Here is a 17,698-nt window from a genome sequence, read left to right on the forward strand (position 1 = left end):
CAGTTAACACAGAAGCCCAATGGAAATCACCCATTTTCAAGCACCAGTTATTGTGCCCTAAGACCAAACAGTTTCTCTTCTTGCTGGTGGTTGTACTGGTCTGAATTCAGCCACAGTGATGAGAATGGCTGCTCATGTGCATGGGCTGGAGTCACACCACAACTTGTATTCAACCGAGGCTCGATGAAGCTGAATAAGGAGGTTGCTCAGCCCCATCCTGTTATCATGTGTTGCACAGGGGGTGCCAATGTGGGGACAGTGAGCCCTGCTTGACTATCCTCAAAGGAGCAGTGCATTCAAGTTGAGAGTCTATTCACAGAAATGTAACCTGCGAGTAACCTTACCCAAGCACGATGCAAGCTAAGGCCCTCAAGCAGGGGAAAGTCCTAAGCAGGGAGGGTGTTTGCACTGCCAGTTTGACTGACAGAGGAATGCGGCATTACCCAGCTCGAAGGATCTGGCAGGAAAATTGTTGACTGACATAACAGGCTGAGGCAGGCAGCTGAACCTAGAAGGACCAAGGCAGAAAAAGAAGAACAAAGCTGCCCTTTCAGCTGTTCAAGGTACCACAGGAATGAACTCTGGGGTCACAGAGCTGCCTGCAGGTTTCATCTCCAGCCCATCACCCAGGAAAGAGCTGCTCCTTGTATGCACAGAAGAAACAATTTCTGTATCACCTCCCTGTGCTTGGTGTTCCCATGCTTTGCAGTAGGTCAGGACAGAGGCTGGCTGGGAGTCTTGACCTCACCTCTTTCCACAGGCTACTTCTCTGCTAGCTTAGTCTCCTGTACAAATGCACACAGATATGTTTATTATCACATCATGTTGGAGTCTTCTGTGCGATTATGGAGGTCTGAGGCCCTGGATGAGCATAGAGTATCTTCTAATCTAGTCCTGAATGGGTGGTATCCACTAAGATACCCAGCTATTTGCTTCCTCTAAGTATTGTAAATGCTTAGATTTGCTGGATGGGTAGGACAGATTCTTGCCATGGGATTTTTTTAATGCATTGCAATAATAAAAAATGTGGGTATTTTATAACCATTGCCTACTAACTGCAGTAGGAATTTCTGTACTTGAATTATCTAAGGATATGATGCAAATAAGGTTAAAAATTACTTAGCAGCAATACCAAGTAAGGAAGTGGCTGCCAAACCTCTTAATGCTAGTATGTTCTTGTCACATAAGACTATTCAACTGAATTATTCCTTTTAAACTACCTTTTTTACTAATAATGCACAACAGCATTGTATATTACCCCTGATACTAAAAGCTTTGAATACCAGTAGGTAACAAATGTCCCTAAATATTATGGAAACCTTGTCTCTGAAAATAATACCAGAATAATAAGTCATTTGCCTTTCTATAGTGCCTTTCATCCGAGAATCTCAGAGCACTTTGCAAGCAATGAGCTTGAATCATGTAGCTGGTAAGACAGCGAAAAATGACTTGAGCTACCTAGTACCCTTGCCTTCCTAGAAAATTAACTGCATAGACTCTCTTGTAATTTCCTTCCCTTGGGGTTTCTGTGATTAGAGAGCATTAGAATAAGCATCCAAAGCTCCCCAAGACTCTTTTTAGAGAATGGGAACAGATTGGTCTGGGTCACTTCTTCCAATGTGCCCTCCCTGAACAGCACCGCCAATCTTCAGGTGTCTACTAGCTCTCTAAAAAGGCAAATGAGAAATTGGACAGACTGAAGACCATTCATTAATTAAACTAAAACTCACAACTGACTGTAACCCTCCAAATAAATTCTGACTAGCAAAATACTGCAACATTACTGTGATGTACACAGCTGCGTGTCCTCACCCAGCCTGATGGTGGGAGCTCTCTCACAGGATGTGCAGAAAGTGTGTGCGACTGTGCTGGACTAAGGAGGACCTAGATTGCAGTCCTTCAGCTCAGAGGTTAGTGCTCTAGCCACCAGGATACTGCAGAGTAACACTACTGGCATGTCCCTCTCCTCAACCGTCTCAGTTCTTAAAAAAATAAATACAACAACAGTGGGCTGAGCATTTGAGCCCAAAGGAATGGCCGCTTGGCCTGAAAATCAGAAGAAATAACAGAAAATTATATTAAAATAGTAAGTAATCCTGAAATGTGTCTCTCAGTTGTGAAGAAATGACAGGATGTGACTACAAATTTGTGGTCTACACCAGAACATTTAAACAAACACATTTTCGAAACAAAAGACCTAACTATCTGATGCAGGATTTAAAATGTAGGGCATAATTATAAGCCTAAAACTTCTAGTTGCAGCAATTAGCTCTTCTTTTGTAGCCCCAAATCAAACAATATCCGATTTAAAATGAGATGTAGTTTTAAAACCTGCTTCTGTGAAATGTTCCCTACTGTCAGTTCTGTAAGATGACAAATTTAAAACAACACAGATGATAGAATATGCATTTATTATTTTTTTAATTATAATGCTTAATAGCTGGCCACATTTCACAGTGACATCTTAGAAAATACCCTGCATCTTGACTGTTAATATGATTAACTAGTGCCACCTATTGGCTTAACAATAACACCCAGTTGTCAATTTGTATACATAAAAAAATGAAGATTCTAGTAAGATCAATGGGGCCAAGACTCATGTTAAAATACAGAATTTTGGGGAAATATCAGTATGGAAATGACACAGAAGGGAAAAGAAGTTCCTGTATCTAAATATCAAAAGACTTTTGATTATTCACACATGACTGTTCCCAATTTAAAACAAATGTTGGTTGCTGAGAGTTCTGAGTTTTATTATGCGTACAATATGCTTACATGAAACAAATTTGGATTCTGATCCAAAGGTTGGTGAAGTTAATGGAAAGATCTGTTAATCTCAGTAGATCTTAAATGAAGTTCTATATTTGTGGCACGTATTGAAACCCAGTACTTTTTGATACCTTACTGACTTCCACAGAGTTTGGAAGAAATCCTCCAGTCCATAAATGAATAAATGAATAAATAAATAAATAAATAATCAAACACTGCATACTCATTAAATCTAGAGGGTATGGTATGGGTGAGGACTCTGAAGCAGAATTTTATCTCATAATGTATCCTAATAACGAACCTCACATTACCTCTTGGGAAAACCTCACCCTTACATGTAGACGTTCTTAAAGAAAAAAGAATAGTTAGGTTGACTTGGAATTGTTTCCCAATTCTGCAGATAGTCCCTAGATTGCAGCTTGGGTGCCTAGGTGTCCTTGCATCCCTTGACTGTGATTTGTGACAAACACTGCAAATGCAAATGCATCTCCATGCAAATGCCAATGCACAGTGGGAACTTTAGTGGCACCATGGGTTGAAGGCAGAATCTCTACAGGGAGAGAATTTTGCATTCTGCAAACTGCACAAGTGGAAGTATTCAACAAAATCTAATTCTTTCATTCAATAAAGCAAACTAGGAAAAGCTCTTGAAAACATGATGATTTACAAACAATTATTGTCATACAATTAAATGATGTGACAGGAGAAACTGAAGACACAGCACGTTTAGAGACACCAAAATTAAGTCTGAAAATTATCTCTGCAGAACACCAAAGCTTATTACAGCTAAGCACTGGAAAACAGCAAAGCCTGCAAGGACAAGAATTTGCAACTATAATCAAAATTAACGTGAAAGAAAAACTTCTTTTGAAATCTAAAAGAGGACTTCTGGGTGAGCTGTGCAAAAAAGTATAACAGAAAACATAAAAAGGGCCAGTGCAGTAAAAAACATACATGCAAAAATCCTACTAATTCATCTAGAGGTGTCAACTCACACTTCAAAAAATTATGGAATTACCTAGAAAGCAGAAAAATAGCTGTACAACACTAGAAAATATTTTTAACAATTAAGTTGTATGTATTGCAGTAGCTTTACTGTTTTTTTTCTGACATCACTAGAGCAAAGAGAAAACAATCAGGGTATGTTACTAAAGCACTTGAGGTAATGAGGCAGTGGCAATCAATAAAGCAACGGGATGTCACAGACACTCTACCTCCTAACTGAACTGCAGATTCAAGTGCCGGAAGCAAATGAAGTAGTACGTTGTAGGCTTTGAGAAGGCAAAAAGCAGAGGCAAGCCATAAAAAGCCACGGGAAAGCAAGGCTTGTAAAAGCACACGTGTATTTCACAGTACAGGCTGGCGCAGGCCCATTAAATACACCTTGTTCTGAAGAAATTCCAATAAACACACCTATGTGACTTTACATCTGGCAGCGCTGCAAAGCTATTGAAGAGCTCTGCAAGCACTGTTTGCTCTCAGGTAAAGTTGCCCTTCCCTTCTCTAAATGTTCTATTTAAGTTCACAAGTCACAAAGTTCTAATCCAGGTCATATTCTTCCTTAAATAACTTTGGTGGAACATGGCCACGGTTTGGGTCACTGCAAAACTGAAGTCAGTCGGGCCAGCTGGAAAAGCATGACTGATAAATGTAGCTTATTGTATGGGCTTCAAGTGAAAGATGTGAAGGCTTTTACGCCAGAAGATGAAAAAGTCTTGAACCTGACACTTGTGGGTGTGCAGAGACACCCACAGAAGAAGTGAGAGGTGCTGCTTGCTATCGGTGCAGTAAGTCTGCATCAACAAAGTAGGAGTTTTCTTTGCAACAGACTTTTTTTTTCTTGACGCTAAATGGAGAGGACTATTAAATAACATCACTGCACAGTCAGAATAGTTCTTGGCTGCTGTAGAAACAGTTATCAAAGATGAAGAAACTAAATGACAATCCCAGCAAAGGAGAGCAGCTGCAAGAGGGCATTAAGCCCAGAACAACGGGACTACGTGAGGGAGGGATGCCAGAAACTCAACCATGCCTTGCCTAAATAAGAGAATCTCAACTGATTTCTTACAGGACTATTTCACATACCGACAGACAACTTCTACTTAGCTATAACCACCCACTTACAGGCACTGCAGTACAACAGTTTTTAAAACTGAGAATTCCAGGTGGGCTCTGTGCTAAAAGTCATTGAACATGACCAAATAATTTACAAAACTGGCTCATTTTGATGGATTATGTAACGTCTGAGAGGAAAACAGTGACTGACATGTAAAGGAAGAGTGATTTATCTTACCTCTGTTCTCCCTTACTCTTTCCAATTCTAATGATTCATCTAAGCATTATTTTTAGTGAAGATTATATAATCCAGTTGGAAAGGCCATTTTTAATAAATTCGACAATGTATCTGTTTTTATGAGTCAAATATTTTTCTGATGCCTTGATTTTACTAGATACTGCTTTCTTGTTCCAGATTTTATTAATTTCTTTGATTATATATATTAAGGTAATAGTAAATTTGCAGTTTAACAATCTTGAGGCATTAGGAATTGAAAAATGACAATACATGTTCCTGTCATTTGCTCCATTTGAGAAGCAGATGTACTTGGAACAAGTGAGTTCAATTGCTCACAAATACCTTTCACAAGTGTGATACAGAAAATAATATTTGAAGAACTTCCAGAACTGGCATACCAATTTAATCAATCGGTGACTGAACTACAGACGGTCTTCCAAATTAGTACTTTCAAATGACTTTAGCCATCTTCCTCAACTCTTTGCTGTTATTTTCACAATAATGATACCCAATGAGTTATAATTACCTTTAAGGGAGGATAAAGATCTTCTATGATGCTATACTCTGAACGGCAGTGTAGAAGATGGCTGAAAGGGTGGACTTGACTTCACTTCCTTTTCTTGCACTGGCAGACACTATCAGTCTTTCTCAGTGCCTGTGAAGGTATTTGTCCCTTTGCCAGAGAACAGATAAAAACATGTGCAAGCCATCTTTTACCTTCCACAACTACATACAGTTAAACGCAACTGAATCCACGACTGAGGATCTCATTTCTTTTATTTCAAATAATTTTGATTTTACATAATGACTATGAGAAGCTGACTGTGGTATTAATACTGGAACAATATACCAGCAATGGAATTCCTCAATAGAATTATACAGTATTATACATGGTTGATTATAGAAAGTATAAAATAGAACATTCATAATTAAAACAGGTGGAGTGTAAGGACGTCATTTGCATTTTTAGCTCTGTTTTCTAAAGAAAGGAGGAATAAATGATGATCTGTGTCTTCTACATGTCTTTGGTTTTGAAAAAGATTTTAAACTCATTGACTGACATTAAACAAATCTGACCGAATGATATTAATCTGAAATATAATGAATATCCTACATGAGAATAACTCACCAGGTAAATAAGAGAAGTCCTGTAAATGAGTCTCCTCCTCCCATTCATAAATAAACCACCAAAGGAAAAGCTGTAACATAAGCCATTGGACAGTTCATAAATGCCTCATTTGCAGGAAAGCTTCACCTGAAACAAGCAGGCCTCTGCAGGACATACATCCATGGTAAAATAATCTTCATGGGAGTTTATTGCTTTATATTATCTATCTTTTGCATGGATGCATAGATCGGCTTTCTGACATGGTAAAAGGATGAAGAGGCAGAAACTGGATTTGAGAAATTTATCAATAATGACATACAGTAGTGAAAGTTACTGAAACTCATTCTATTGCAAGGAAATTTTCAGGGAAATCTTTTACCTTTGGTCATTATTATTGACTAATGAGCTTATTTTGTGTCTGTGTATGTTGCTGTAAGCACTACCCGTTGTGCTTTCGAAGACATACTGCAGCAGTATGCTGTACAGTCTGTTTTCCTGTGTATGTTCTTAACTGGTTTGGAGACAGCTCATGAAGAGCTAGACAATCTTCTGTCAGGAATGGCACAGGTATGTTTGATCCTGCTTCAGGCAGGAGGACAGATCTGAAGGCCTCAAGAGGTCCCTTCCAGCCTCCTGGTCTGTGATTTGCACAATAACTGACTATTGAAATAACTGCCTAAGGTCCCTTGGACCTCTGTTATGGCCACATATACCTGGTTTAAGTGGCATGTCATTTAACTCAATGGCACTCATTTTGCTCACCAAAGATTGCTTAATTCTTTATAATCCCATGTTGTAAATTACTTGCATTTCAAAGTAAATCATCATACAAACTTTGCTAGTGTCTTGATATACCAAATTAATGATCACATAAACAGGAATGTTTCAATAACTTGCTTCAAGAGCACTGCATAATTCTTCATCACATTTAAATGCAATCCACTAAATGTACAAGCAAATCAAGACCACTCTCAAACAATGATTTTGTCATTTTCCTAGTATTTTCCATTAACCACTCCTAAAAAGATCACTGCTCACTGCTCTCAGTATCTGAGCTATCAAAAATATTATAGGGTGGAAAATGAAGGAGAAAGATAGGCGTTTTCTTCAGAACAAATAACTTTGTCTTGCCAGAACAGTACAGACTATGAATCTAGCCATCAGGACTATTATCAAGTAAGAAAACATTTTTCTTCTGTTCCCCTTTTCTAGAATTTTGGGGCCTTTATTAAACAACAGTAGGTACAAAAAATTAAAAAGATTAAGTCCTTCATTTTAAGAAAATCACTAATAAAGCAGTCATACATGATTTATGTTATGTTTGATTATGACAGTAAAGCAAGATCCTCTAGCTGTGTCATGCTTGCGTAAGTAGGTGTGGAAAATTCTTGGTAATAAAATAACCCTTAGATTAGAGTCCTGCATGACACACTGCACTCCTTTAGATTAGACTCCATACCTTAGATTATTTGAACACGTCATTTCCTTATTTATTTCTTAGTATGGCTCCATTTTAATAAACCCATGGAAATAAGGACATTCAGATAACTAGGTCTTCACAGCTAACCTCTCTTTCTACAGACAGACAAAAATGGATCATTACAATTATGGTTTTGGATAAAGTTACTCTTTTAGGGAGATCTGCTTTTAGATACCCTACTCCATAGATATTTCCACTTTTGGTTTTTGAGACCTCTTCTTTGCCTGAATACGCATGGTGTTGTTCAAACAAAATTCCCACTTAAATTAGGATTAGGCATTTGACTGCGCAATAATCTATCATCTCAAGACTTTGAAAGGTTCTTCTAAGTACCAAGACTATTGACTAATTAGTAAAGCAACTAGATAAATTCATGGAACCAAAGGACCTCACAGATTATTAAACACAAAGATACAATCTTTATAATTTTGTCCCGGGTGTAATCTCTTATTCTTTCATCATGCATCTGAAACTGCCAGGGTCAGAGAAGTAGTGGGCTCCTTTGGTCTAACTCACTAAGTCCAATCTTACTGCATTTGCTTCTCGTTTATCTTCATATAATAGCTGATGTGCATAACTCTACAAATATGGATAACTACTCTCATCTGAAAATATCAAACCCACATGGTTATTTGATGGTTCTCAATCACTTAAAAGTAATCTTCATCTAATAAAATCCAGTCAGTGAGATTGCTTGTGAGTAAACACGGAGTGTAAGCTCAGGCAGTGTCAGGGCTTCTGTTACACATACTCTAAAGTGCCAGTCATTTCTTCCTACATTGCATGGCCAGGCATCAATCTTGTACAACGCAAATAAACAATGCTAACTAACAGATAATGTATATTGAAACCACTGTGCTAAAAGGGGGTTTTGGAGGATTTGCACAAGCCATTTATTTTGCCAATGATTTTTAACTTTGAACTTCTATATGCTTCTGAATGTCTATTTTGTACTTTTATGAAGTGCTGTAGCTTCTAAGAAATGCAAATGCTCTTTAATAATATGAACACATCAAAGGGTCTAGGCTTCAGGAATGCCCGCCAATAGCAAACACTACAGTTGGGGAGCTCTCTGAAACTAAAGCTGTCCAGACAGGGCTCTTAGTCATTAATTCTCGTTTCATCTTAATGTTTTGTAAAATGTTACTAATTAGAGACTCTAAATAATAATTTTACAAAAACCATTGCTATATCTCATACATACACTATAACTACATATCTCAATACCTGATTCAGGTATCAGAGAGTTGGAGGATAAAGCTGGAGATTTATAAAGCATAGGTGAGACTGCAAAGGTACTCAATTGCTAGAAGGGTAAAATGGACTCTATTAGTAAACATTTTCAAGTGTTTAATCATACCACAGAGGCATGTTACTACACTGAAGACTGCAGCTGTGCCACCCCAAGCAAACACTAGGAGCAGGTTGTACAAGAATATTTGTCAGGCTCTGACAATTTGAAATCTGATCTGTTTAGCTGTTTGATCAGTCCCAGTGACTGATACTTAGCAACAGCATGACTCTGGATTAAGTCCAGTGTGGAAGTCCTGCCATTTGCTAGTCTTTCCAGTTTGTGGCACCAAGTGTATTTTGAACAGCCTGATTAAATCTAGTCTGTAAAGGTGACTTTTTCTCTCTAGATGGAGATTCTGTACAAGAATGACTGCAGCTGGTCAGGCATAAGGTCTGTCCAGCACAGCGTCTTGTCTCCAACAATGGGCAATAGCAGATGCTTATAGAGGGAGTTTAAGGCCAAGTCAAACAAAGACAGAGGCAGGCATGTAAGTATGGTGGTGATGGGGTGGCTTACAAGAGTTGCACGTGGTACATCTCCTCCTTGTCCAACACAGCAGCATGCACATGGTTCTCCGCACTGACTCGGGGCTTCCTCCTCTTTACCTTGCTACACTCCTTGTTTTCAGCTACCTGTGATTTAGGACTACTCCCCTTTTGACTAAAGATTTTGTAAGTAAAAGCCTGTCTCCAATACAAAATTAAATTAGTAAGAGTAGCATCAGGCCAGTGGAGTTATTTTAGAGTTGCACTGGCACAACCACGATTAAATTGGGTTCCCTAATTCTATCTATTATTCTCCTTCTTTAATTAAAATTCCAGTAAGGGGATAAAGCAGTTGTCTTGAACGGCACTGCCTATATTAAAACCTGCCAGATTTCTTTGTGTTCCATACACACAACAATCTATGACTACATTATATTTATATCTACCACCTTCAATATATTAAAACCTTAAATTACTGGTAGCTAAGTATTACTAATGGATTATTACTGCAGCCTGAAAGGCTATCTTACCATAAAATACTCTTTCAGCAGATGAAAATTCAAAGAAATTTCATTTGTTTCAGATGAAAAAAATTGCCACTGTCCTCGTATCTTGAATTAGAGTTCAGTAACTCCTCGATCTAAAGTTTTCTTTCCATAATAAATATTTTAGAATTCTCCAAACAAAACTTGAAGTCTAATGTAGGATTTTCTCTTGTGTGTTTACACAGCTGTGGACACATGCATGTGCCCACATAGTCATGTATGTAAGTTTCTTAAAAGGAGGTATTCCGCTGCGTAAGCTTAAGAGATAGGACGCCAAGTTATGTACCCTTTGTACTACACTGTTCTTATGCGGTTACACAAGTCCCACACAGAATACACGTCATCTCCTTGAAACACAGCCTCGGGAATCCTCGTTAGTTTGCTGCACAGCAGACTGTTGCTCAGTTGAGAGGTCATCGCACTGCCCTTGATCAGGCAGGAAAGAAGCTCCCCTGTGTTGATGGGGGAAGGCACTGCAACGCTGCCTGCGCGGTGCTGCCTCTCATTTCAAGCTAGGTCTTATACCTTGCTGAGGGAACGGTTCACAGTAAGGACTCGATTCAATACTGCTGCTGTCCATCATCTAACATATTATTTGAGAAATTAGTATCACTTGGAATTTGCGCAAGTGTTTCACTGTCCCTCACTGTACTTAGAAACTGTGTCAAGTGTACAGGGACTGCAAACTCCTGTTTGACTGCCACTGAAAGGATGACCACTTTACACAAGAACAAGGCACGCTCGGGTGTCCTATGCACATCTTGACTGCTCTGTATTTCTAGTTTAATGAAAAGGTGCATGCATACATAAACTGCAATATATGGAACCCATCTAGCACGCAAATACATATAAGAAATAAAGCAATATTTGCAAAGTTAAAAAGGAAGAAAATAAATTGTAGGTTCTGCTCTGTTTTAATATTATTTCTTCAATGCTAAGAAAAACAGCCATTGAACCTAAACTGCAGGTCCATACAACCCCGAATGTTTACTTGTGGATAAAATCTAAACTCCTCTGTAAAGCTTTTACTTTTACAATAGCATTTAACAAAACCTAGGCTGTTCTTCAGTAATGCTAGAATTACAACCTTGAGTGATGCCCTTTGAACATAAATACTCAGTTCTCAAAAGAGGTCCTAACAGCCAAGTTTGAAAATAGTCTGTGACAGTGTAGCTTGAGTTTTATACATCCATTTATACCATTTTATACAGTTTATACTACTTTATATAATTTGTGTGTATGTGTGTGCATGCACACTACAGACACATATATAAAAATCATAGACAAATACAAATTACATAACATTTTTTTAAACTAAAAAAGAATGGTCATGTGGTTAAAAATTTTAAGTGCTGTTTTTTTTAAGTAGATAGGGTAAATACCTAATCCAAACTTTTGGAGCTGATAATTCCAGATGCTGCTTAGTGGGAAGGTGACTGGGTTTCAGGTAATTTTGCTTATTTCCAAGTATCAAGAAGAAAGAACAAACCCAACAAACTAAATAGCTTGCTGTTTTACTAACACCCCCCCCCCCCCATACACCTCTTGACCTTAATCTTGTTCCCCTTGAAAATGAAACAAAAGTTTTCAATGTTTCCATTTGCATATTTGGTACATTTAGAGCAAATCCTTACCCCAGCCGCCAGGCTGCATAAGCAGAGTCCACAAAAAGAACAGGGGGACAAGAAGAGCACTTCTTTTCATACAGTTTATCAACAGTTTCTCAAGTTTATCTGTCCGGCAGAATAAACTTCAATTCAGTCTCCATCCTAGCCCAAAACAATAATTTCCTCTAACAGGAACAAAGGCGTGAGAATCTGCTCAGCAAAACATCATCTCGTACTGGTTCTGCTTGAGATCTACCAGCTCTGCCTTGCAAAAAAAGTTAAAGCCTACATGAGACTCGGTTATACAGTCTCAAGGAGAGACAGATCTTGCTTTCTGCTCAACCACACCAACAACAGAGTTGTTCTGTGGCATAAGAGGAAACAGAAGACTTCACATAGAGGCAGAAATACTGAAAATGGCAGGCTTCTTTCCAACCTAATAAACTGTAGGTATCTCTGACCTCTGGGCCTCCTGAAGTAAGACATATTTCAAATCAAGGCCCATACCAAACCCAGGTACTTGAACCATGTTGCTTTCCCAAACTCTGAGATATTCAACTTTATCTCTAAAACTATTGAACTTCTTTTTTTTTTTTTCTTTTACCAAGTGTAGCTTGGTTTGTAGCTCTTAAACACTACAGTGATGTGCGTCACGTAAAACCATAAATAGGTACAAAGTTAGGTAACCAGAACTAACACTTGGCATAAAAAAAGTCCTGAAGTTATTTGTCTGCACATCTCCGCAACACCTCCCTTGCAATTTCATACACTTGAACATCTGTGTTGTCCTTTAGCTAAGGAATAAATTCCACCCAGATTATATAAAATTGTCTTTATAAAAAGATCTTCATGCAATGTATCCAAGTAGGGACACCATATGGTATTTTGGGGCTGGCCAAAAAGGACCATCATTAACTAAGCATTATTCTGGGTTTTGAGTATTTTTCCACATTAACATTTCCTCAATGATATTTTTCTTAAGAGAAACAACATTTCAGGTAAAAAGAATATAATACACCTGGAACATGCTAAGAATGCAAAATTATACCTTTCTCTTATCACAGACGGCAATAACTTTGTAATTAAAGCAATCATAATTCTTCATCTGTTATGAATTATCCACCCTCATGTTCAGTAGCACTAAACTACAAATACATATAACTTTTTTTTCTTTCACATGTACATCAACATGCTTAGAAATACATATTATTCCAGCAAAGCAGCCTACAACAACAACGGGTCTGAACAAAAACATTGGTAAGACCCATTTCTGCAACCATTATTTATAGGAATAATACTTTTCTAGTCAGCAAAACTAACTGCAGGTGAGATTTTTGCTTTATGTATCAGGAGAAAATGTGTAAATTGAGCATCAAACCTTTGTACTTTATTAGAATTAAGTGTTTTTCAAATGAATACAATGTTCTGGATGATGCATGTCAATGGAAATAAACTAAGTTAGAAAAACTGTATAACTCAAGAAAACTCAAACTCATTCCATAGTGTAAGACACGGAAATGTCACTCAGGCAATCTGTGGAGAAACTGGTGAGGTTCTAACTGTACAGGTTAGTTTTATACCGTCCTTGTACAATGGAGGCATTAAAGTGGTGGTAATACTGGTAGTGTCTTCTGTTAGAATAAGATCTCCATTTTACATTCGTACATGTATACATAGGACTTCATACTTAAGATTATTAATCATGCCCAAACTAGTATTAGTTAGGGTTTTTATATGTAGTTGGGTTTATAGTTTTAAAAAATGGGTACTGGAGGCACAGAAACCATGAGGAACATAGGCCTTCTGTATTAAAAAGGGCTGTTAAAACAAAGCTTGTTCATGATCTCATCACAATTGTTTCTGTACAACAGAAATGTTTTGAATGGCTAAAAAGTATTAACTGTCAAGATCGAGAAAAAGCAATCCTATGTTGGAACTTAGGAAGCACGCAGAGGTGCTGCCCAGATGACAGCAAGCAGTATGCAGCTGAAATAATGGATGGAAAAGGGAGCATCCTTACCATGTGAGGTGCTAAATGCAACCCTGTTTACACTTTGAGATAAGACTGGCTAACACCACCTATGTCAGGACACACTCAGATGCTATCTAAAGGTATTATCATCCTGTCCTCAGTGGAACCACCTGTGTGTAGTATTTGGTTTTATACATATCCCACGTCAGTGCATTCATTTGCCTCTGCTAAATTACAAATGTGAAAGGCGCCTTCACAACCGAAACTTAAAGAGCTCAGAGTAAAAACTGATCAATGTCTTAACTAATTGAAGCAATAACAAGACCTTAAGTCAAACTACCAAAGGGCTAACTTCCTCACTTTCAGAGAGCCAAGAGAATTTAAAATTATCAGAGTTTTGACTGTATGTTCCAATTCACAGGATTTCATTTTCAAGACAAATTCCTAACTCCCGTTAAGGCATCAGTTTCAACCAGGGCTTGCAATATTGCCTTGTATCACCACATAATTTCTTGAAGTAGCAAACTTTGCAACTCAAATAATTTTCTGTTTGAAGTAGTGATGAGAATCATTGGAATGTTCTGAACCTATATGGGGCTGATGTCACAGCTCCATGTAACAGGACCATATGGAAATTCATACCTGTTGTATTTAATATGAACTGTATGTTAACGGCAGCCATCTATACAGGCACTATTGAGTAGCAGAGAAACTGTCATTAACTGACTGCTGTTACAGTCCACAGGTTTCTACATGAAACAGTAAAAACCTTTATTACAATCAGGCGAATATAACTTACTTGCCTCATCACTTTGAAGCAATAAAAATACCTTGAGAAAACCAAGAAATTATTTAAAGCAGTCTTCAACCTCTCTTAGCAAAATACATATTTAAAATATGTCTGATTGCTTATATCTACTGAAATGAGAAAACAGACTTATTTATATTCAAATAATAAAGCAACTTCAATGTCTCTAAAGATCCAATCATCTTGAGTGATATGAGGATTGATTAATTGATATCAACAATTTGAGCGAGACAATACTGTTAACTACTAGGGGGAACATACAGTTTCACTTATCTTTAAAATTTCCTCTAGAAAATGAAACTGTAAAACGAAGCAATTTTGTTTCTATTACCCATGCTCACTGTCGCCACTTGTTTTTTTTTTAGGGATTTCTGTTTAAGAAATTTTACAAATAATTGTTTTCCTAGTTGCATAATAAAACCATAATATATTTCAGTCATACTAAAGTAAGTTCGTAAAGAACAGCCCAAACACTGATTTACCATAGTTCTGCAATATACACTTATTAAATTGATATAATTCAAGAAAACTACTGTTAAGTTTGTACCCTTTAAGTTGTAGATAAAGTTTTCCTGTGACTGCTAGCAGGATTAATCCCTACGTTTCTCTGGTGCCCCGTTCTGCCCCTTTCAGGAATGCTCTGCACCAAGAATGGGTATAAACTGTACTGATATGCTGAAAATTAACAAGAAAGGCCTTAGTCATACAAACATACATTGTGGCTTGGGGCTTAAATATGCTAAATAGTTTAATAAGCTGGAAAAGGTTAACCTTTTTTTCCACAACTTTTGCATTGTGAACTCTTCTAGGTATTTTGCAAACAGCATATTTATTTCTAAGTAAGTACTTTACTAGATGGTATCTACATCCAATTGTAGGCTATTTTTTCTTGTTTATCCATACACTCTTTTTTTTTAAGGCCACATGTGGTTAGTAACACTTCTGTGTCAGTGATATCACTGGTAAATAGTCAAGGTGGTTTCTCATCATTTAGAGTCCCTAAATGTTCATAATCAAAACCTGTAACCACTCTGAAATTTCTGTCCCAAACTACCATTTCTGAAAGCAGGAGCAATATTGCCGATGAAATTTTGGACATGAGAAGTGTTAATCATTGTGACCATGTGATCCTACAAAGAGGCTGATATAAATAATCCTAAACTGACCAAATTATTTTCTTCCTCTTAATGTTTTTTTAAAGCTGAAATTTTGAAATAACAATGCAAGGGTAAAATCCTGCAAATGGATATATATGGCTTCAAACCCCAACTTTTAGAATGAGTTTAGTGGGGTTTTTTTGTTTGATTGTTTTTTTTTTATTTTAGCAAATATCTAGCTAACATACCAAGGTATCCTGATGATAAATGCCATTCACATCAAATAACGGAGGCATCAGTAGCTCCACAGTTAAGGCGAGGCTGGCAGAAATCCATTTCTAATGAATAACATATCTTCTAAAAATCCACACTAATTTTCTTCCAGAGCCAGATAAACATTTTTTTTTATTATCGCTATTTATATATCTTTGCTTAGATTGCAACAATAAACTGCAAGCATTTTCATGCCCTCCTAAAGAATGGCATCTTTTTAAACAAACAGGAATGTTGGATGTGAGAGCTGAGAGTTTCCTTGTGTCGAGAGCAACTCAGAAGACCTGGAGGTGTGGGAATTCTTCAAGGCAGCACTATGCCCACTTTTTTGCTTGTGAGCGCTATTTCTCATACTCCCGTAAGTACTGGTGCCAAGACAATTTTCACTTCAAAATTCAAACTATTTTGTCATTTCAGGCATGATTTTCAGATCTCTGATGTTTCCATAAAAGCTGACAGTATTGTTGAATTAGAAATGTTGGGGGGGAAGGTGGTGGGTGGTGGTGTGAAAGAGAATTGTGAATACAGTGGGCTCATTTTTACAGACAAGAAATGTCATAGGTGCGAACGCTTAATTTATTATTTCCGTGCTTCAAGTGGGAATACGCTTCAGCAACTTAAATCTTACGAGTGGGAATGACAGCTCCTGAATGTATGCAAATTCCTCATATCAAAGGGTAATTTTAAAAACAGGCTTTAAGTAGCAGGATGCCTAATTAGTTCAGATACCGAGTATGCGACCCCGACTTTATCAAGCTAAAGCTGCAGGTCTCGGTGCATGCTTCCTTGGAAGCGGAGTGTGACCGGGATCAAAGGATCACCGTTGCTGTAGCCTCCGCCGGCTGAGACCTGCTTTCACTCTGCTATGAAATCAGTCGGAAACTCTACTAACCACCCTCCCCAGGAAAGCTCCACGAAACACCCCCCCGGAAAAGCTTCCCCTTGGCTCGCCCGTTTCCATGTCCCGAGCCCCCCGTGCCCCATGTGCCCTGCTGCTCCGACACCGCAAAAAAGAGAGACCACATATTCCCCCCCCTCCCGCGCCTTTCAGAGGTGTCATTTATGGGCATAAAACTTCAGGAGCGGAGTACATCGGGGCCCCCCAATCCGCCCCAGCTCGCACACGGACACCCGGCAAAGCGAGCCTTCCCAGCCGCCGCCCCGCCCCACCCCGCCGCCCCACACGGCGCCCGGCGGCGGGGCGGAGCGGCCCCGCTCCCCGCAGCGCGCCGCCCTGGCGGCCCTCGGGGCCGGCTGCGGCGGGAGGGACGAGGAGCCGGCCTCGGCCGCGCCGCCGACCCCCTGAGCGAGGGCGCCCGGCGCCGCCCGGCAGCGGCGGGAAGCGCCGCGGCGACGGCCGGGGCCGGGGAGCGGCGCGGGCGCCGCGGGCGGCAGGGGGAGCTGCGGGGCGGGCGGCGGGGCCCGGCGGGCCGCGGGTTACCTTCGGGGTTGGCGCTGATGAAGACGCGGACGCTCCTGCCGCTCGGCACCAGGTGGGACGGCAGCGCCGAGAGGTTGCCGGAGAAGGCCGCCCGCCGCAGCGCCGCGTCCCGCGGGCAGGGCAGCCTGCCGCCCGCCCCGGCCGGCCACATCCCGCCGCGCTGCAGGGCGATCCTCGCAGGCGGCCGCCGGGCCGCGGCTCAGGGCAGCGCCAGGACAGCGGCGGCGGCAGCGGCGCTCGCCACCGGCTCGCCGGCAGCGGCCATGCGGACCCTCCGGCAGCCCGGGGCCGCCGCCCGCCTCCTCGGCGGCGGCGGCGGCGGCGGCGGCGGCGCGGCGGGGGCTGTGGGGCCGCCGCCCGGCGCTGGAGCGCGGGGGCAGCGAGGAGGCGAGGCGGCGGCCGCCCCGCCGCGCCGCTCCCCAGCGGCGGCCGGCGGCGGCGGGGAGGGCGCGGGAAGAAAGTTTGCGGCGGAGCGCTGCCGGGCGCGGCGGTAGGCGGCGGGACGGCGGCCCCGCGGCGGCAGCCA

The 17,698-nt window shown here is 40.3% G+C and overlaps 1 protein-coding gene across 1 annotated transcript in view; it reads right to left on the reverse strand.

Moving 5' to 3' along the window:
• Positions 1 to 17,480, reverse strand: part of NWD2 (NACHT and WD repeat domain containing 2) — a 57,336-nt gene extending 39,856 nt beyond the window's left edge. Inside the window, exon 1 of the mRNA XM_069792057.1 lies at positions 17,173 to 17,480. Within this exon, the coding sequence (XP_069648158.1) occupies positions 17,173 to 17,323 (151 nt within the window). The 5' untranslated portion in view covers positions 17,324 to 17,480. The remainder of the gene's footprint in view (positions 1 to 17,172) is intronic.
• Positions 17,481 to 17,698: the final 218 nt, after the last annotated feature.

Source organism: Haliaeetus albicilla, chromosome 1 (assembly GCF_947461875.1).
Source record: "Haliaeetus albicilla chromosome 1, bHalAlb1.1, whole genome shotgun sequence".
Lineage (NCBI taxonomy): Eukaryota > Metazoa > Chordata > Aves > Accipitriformes > Accipitridae > Haliaeetus > Haliaeetus albicilla.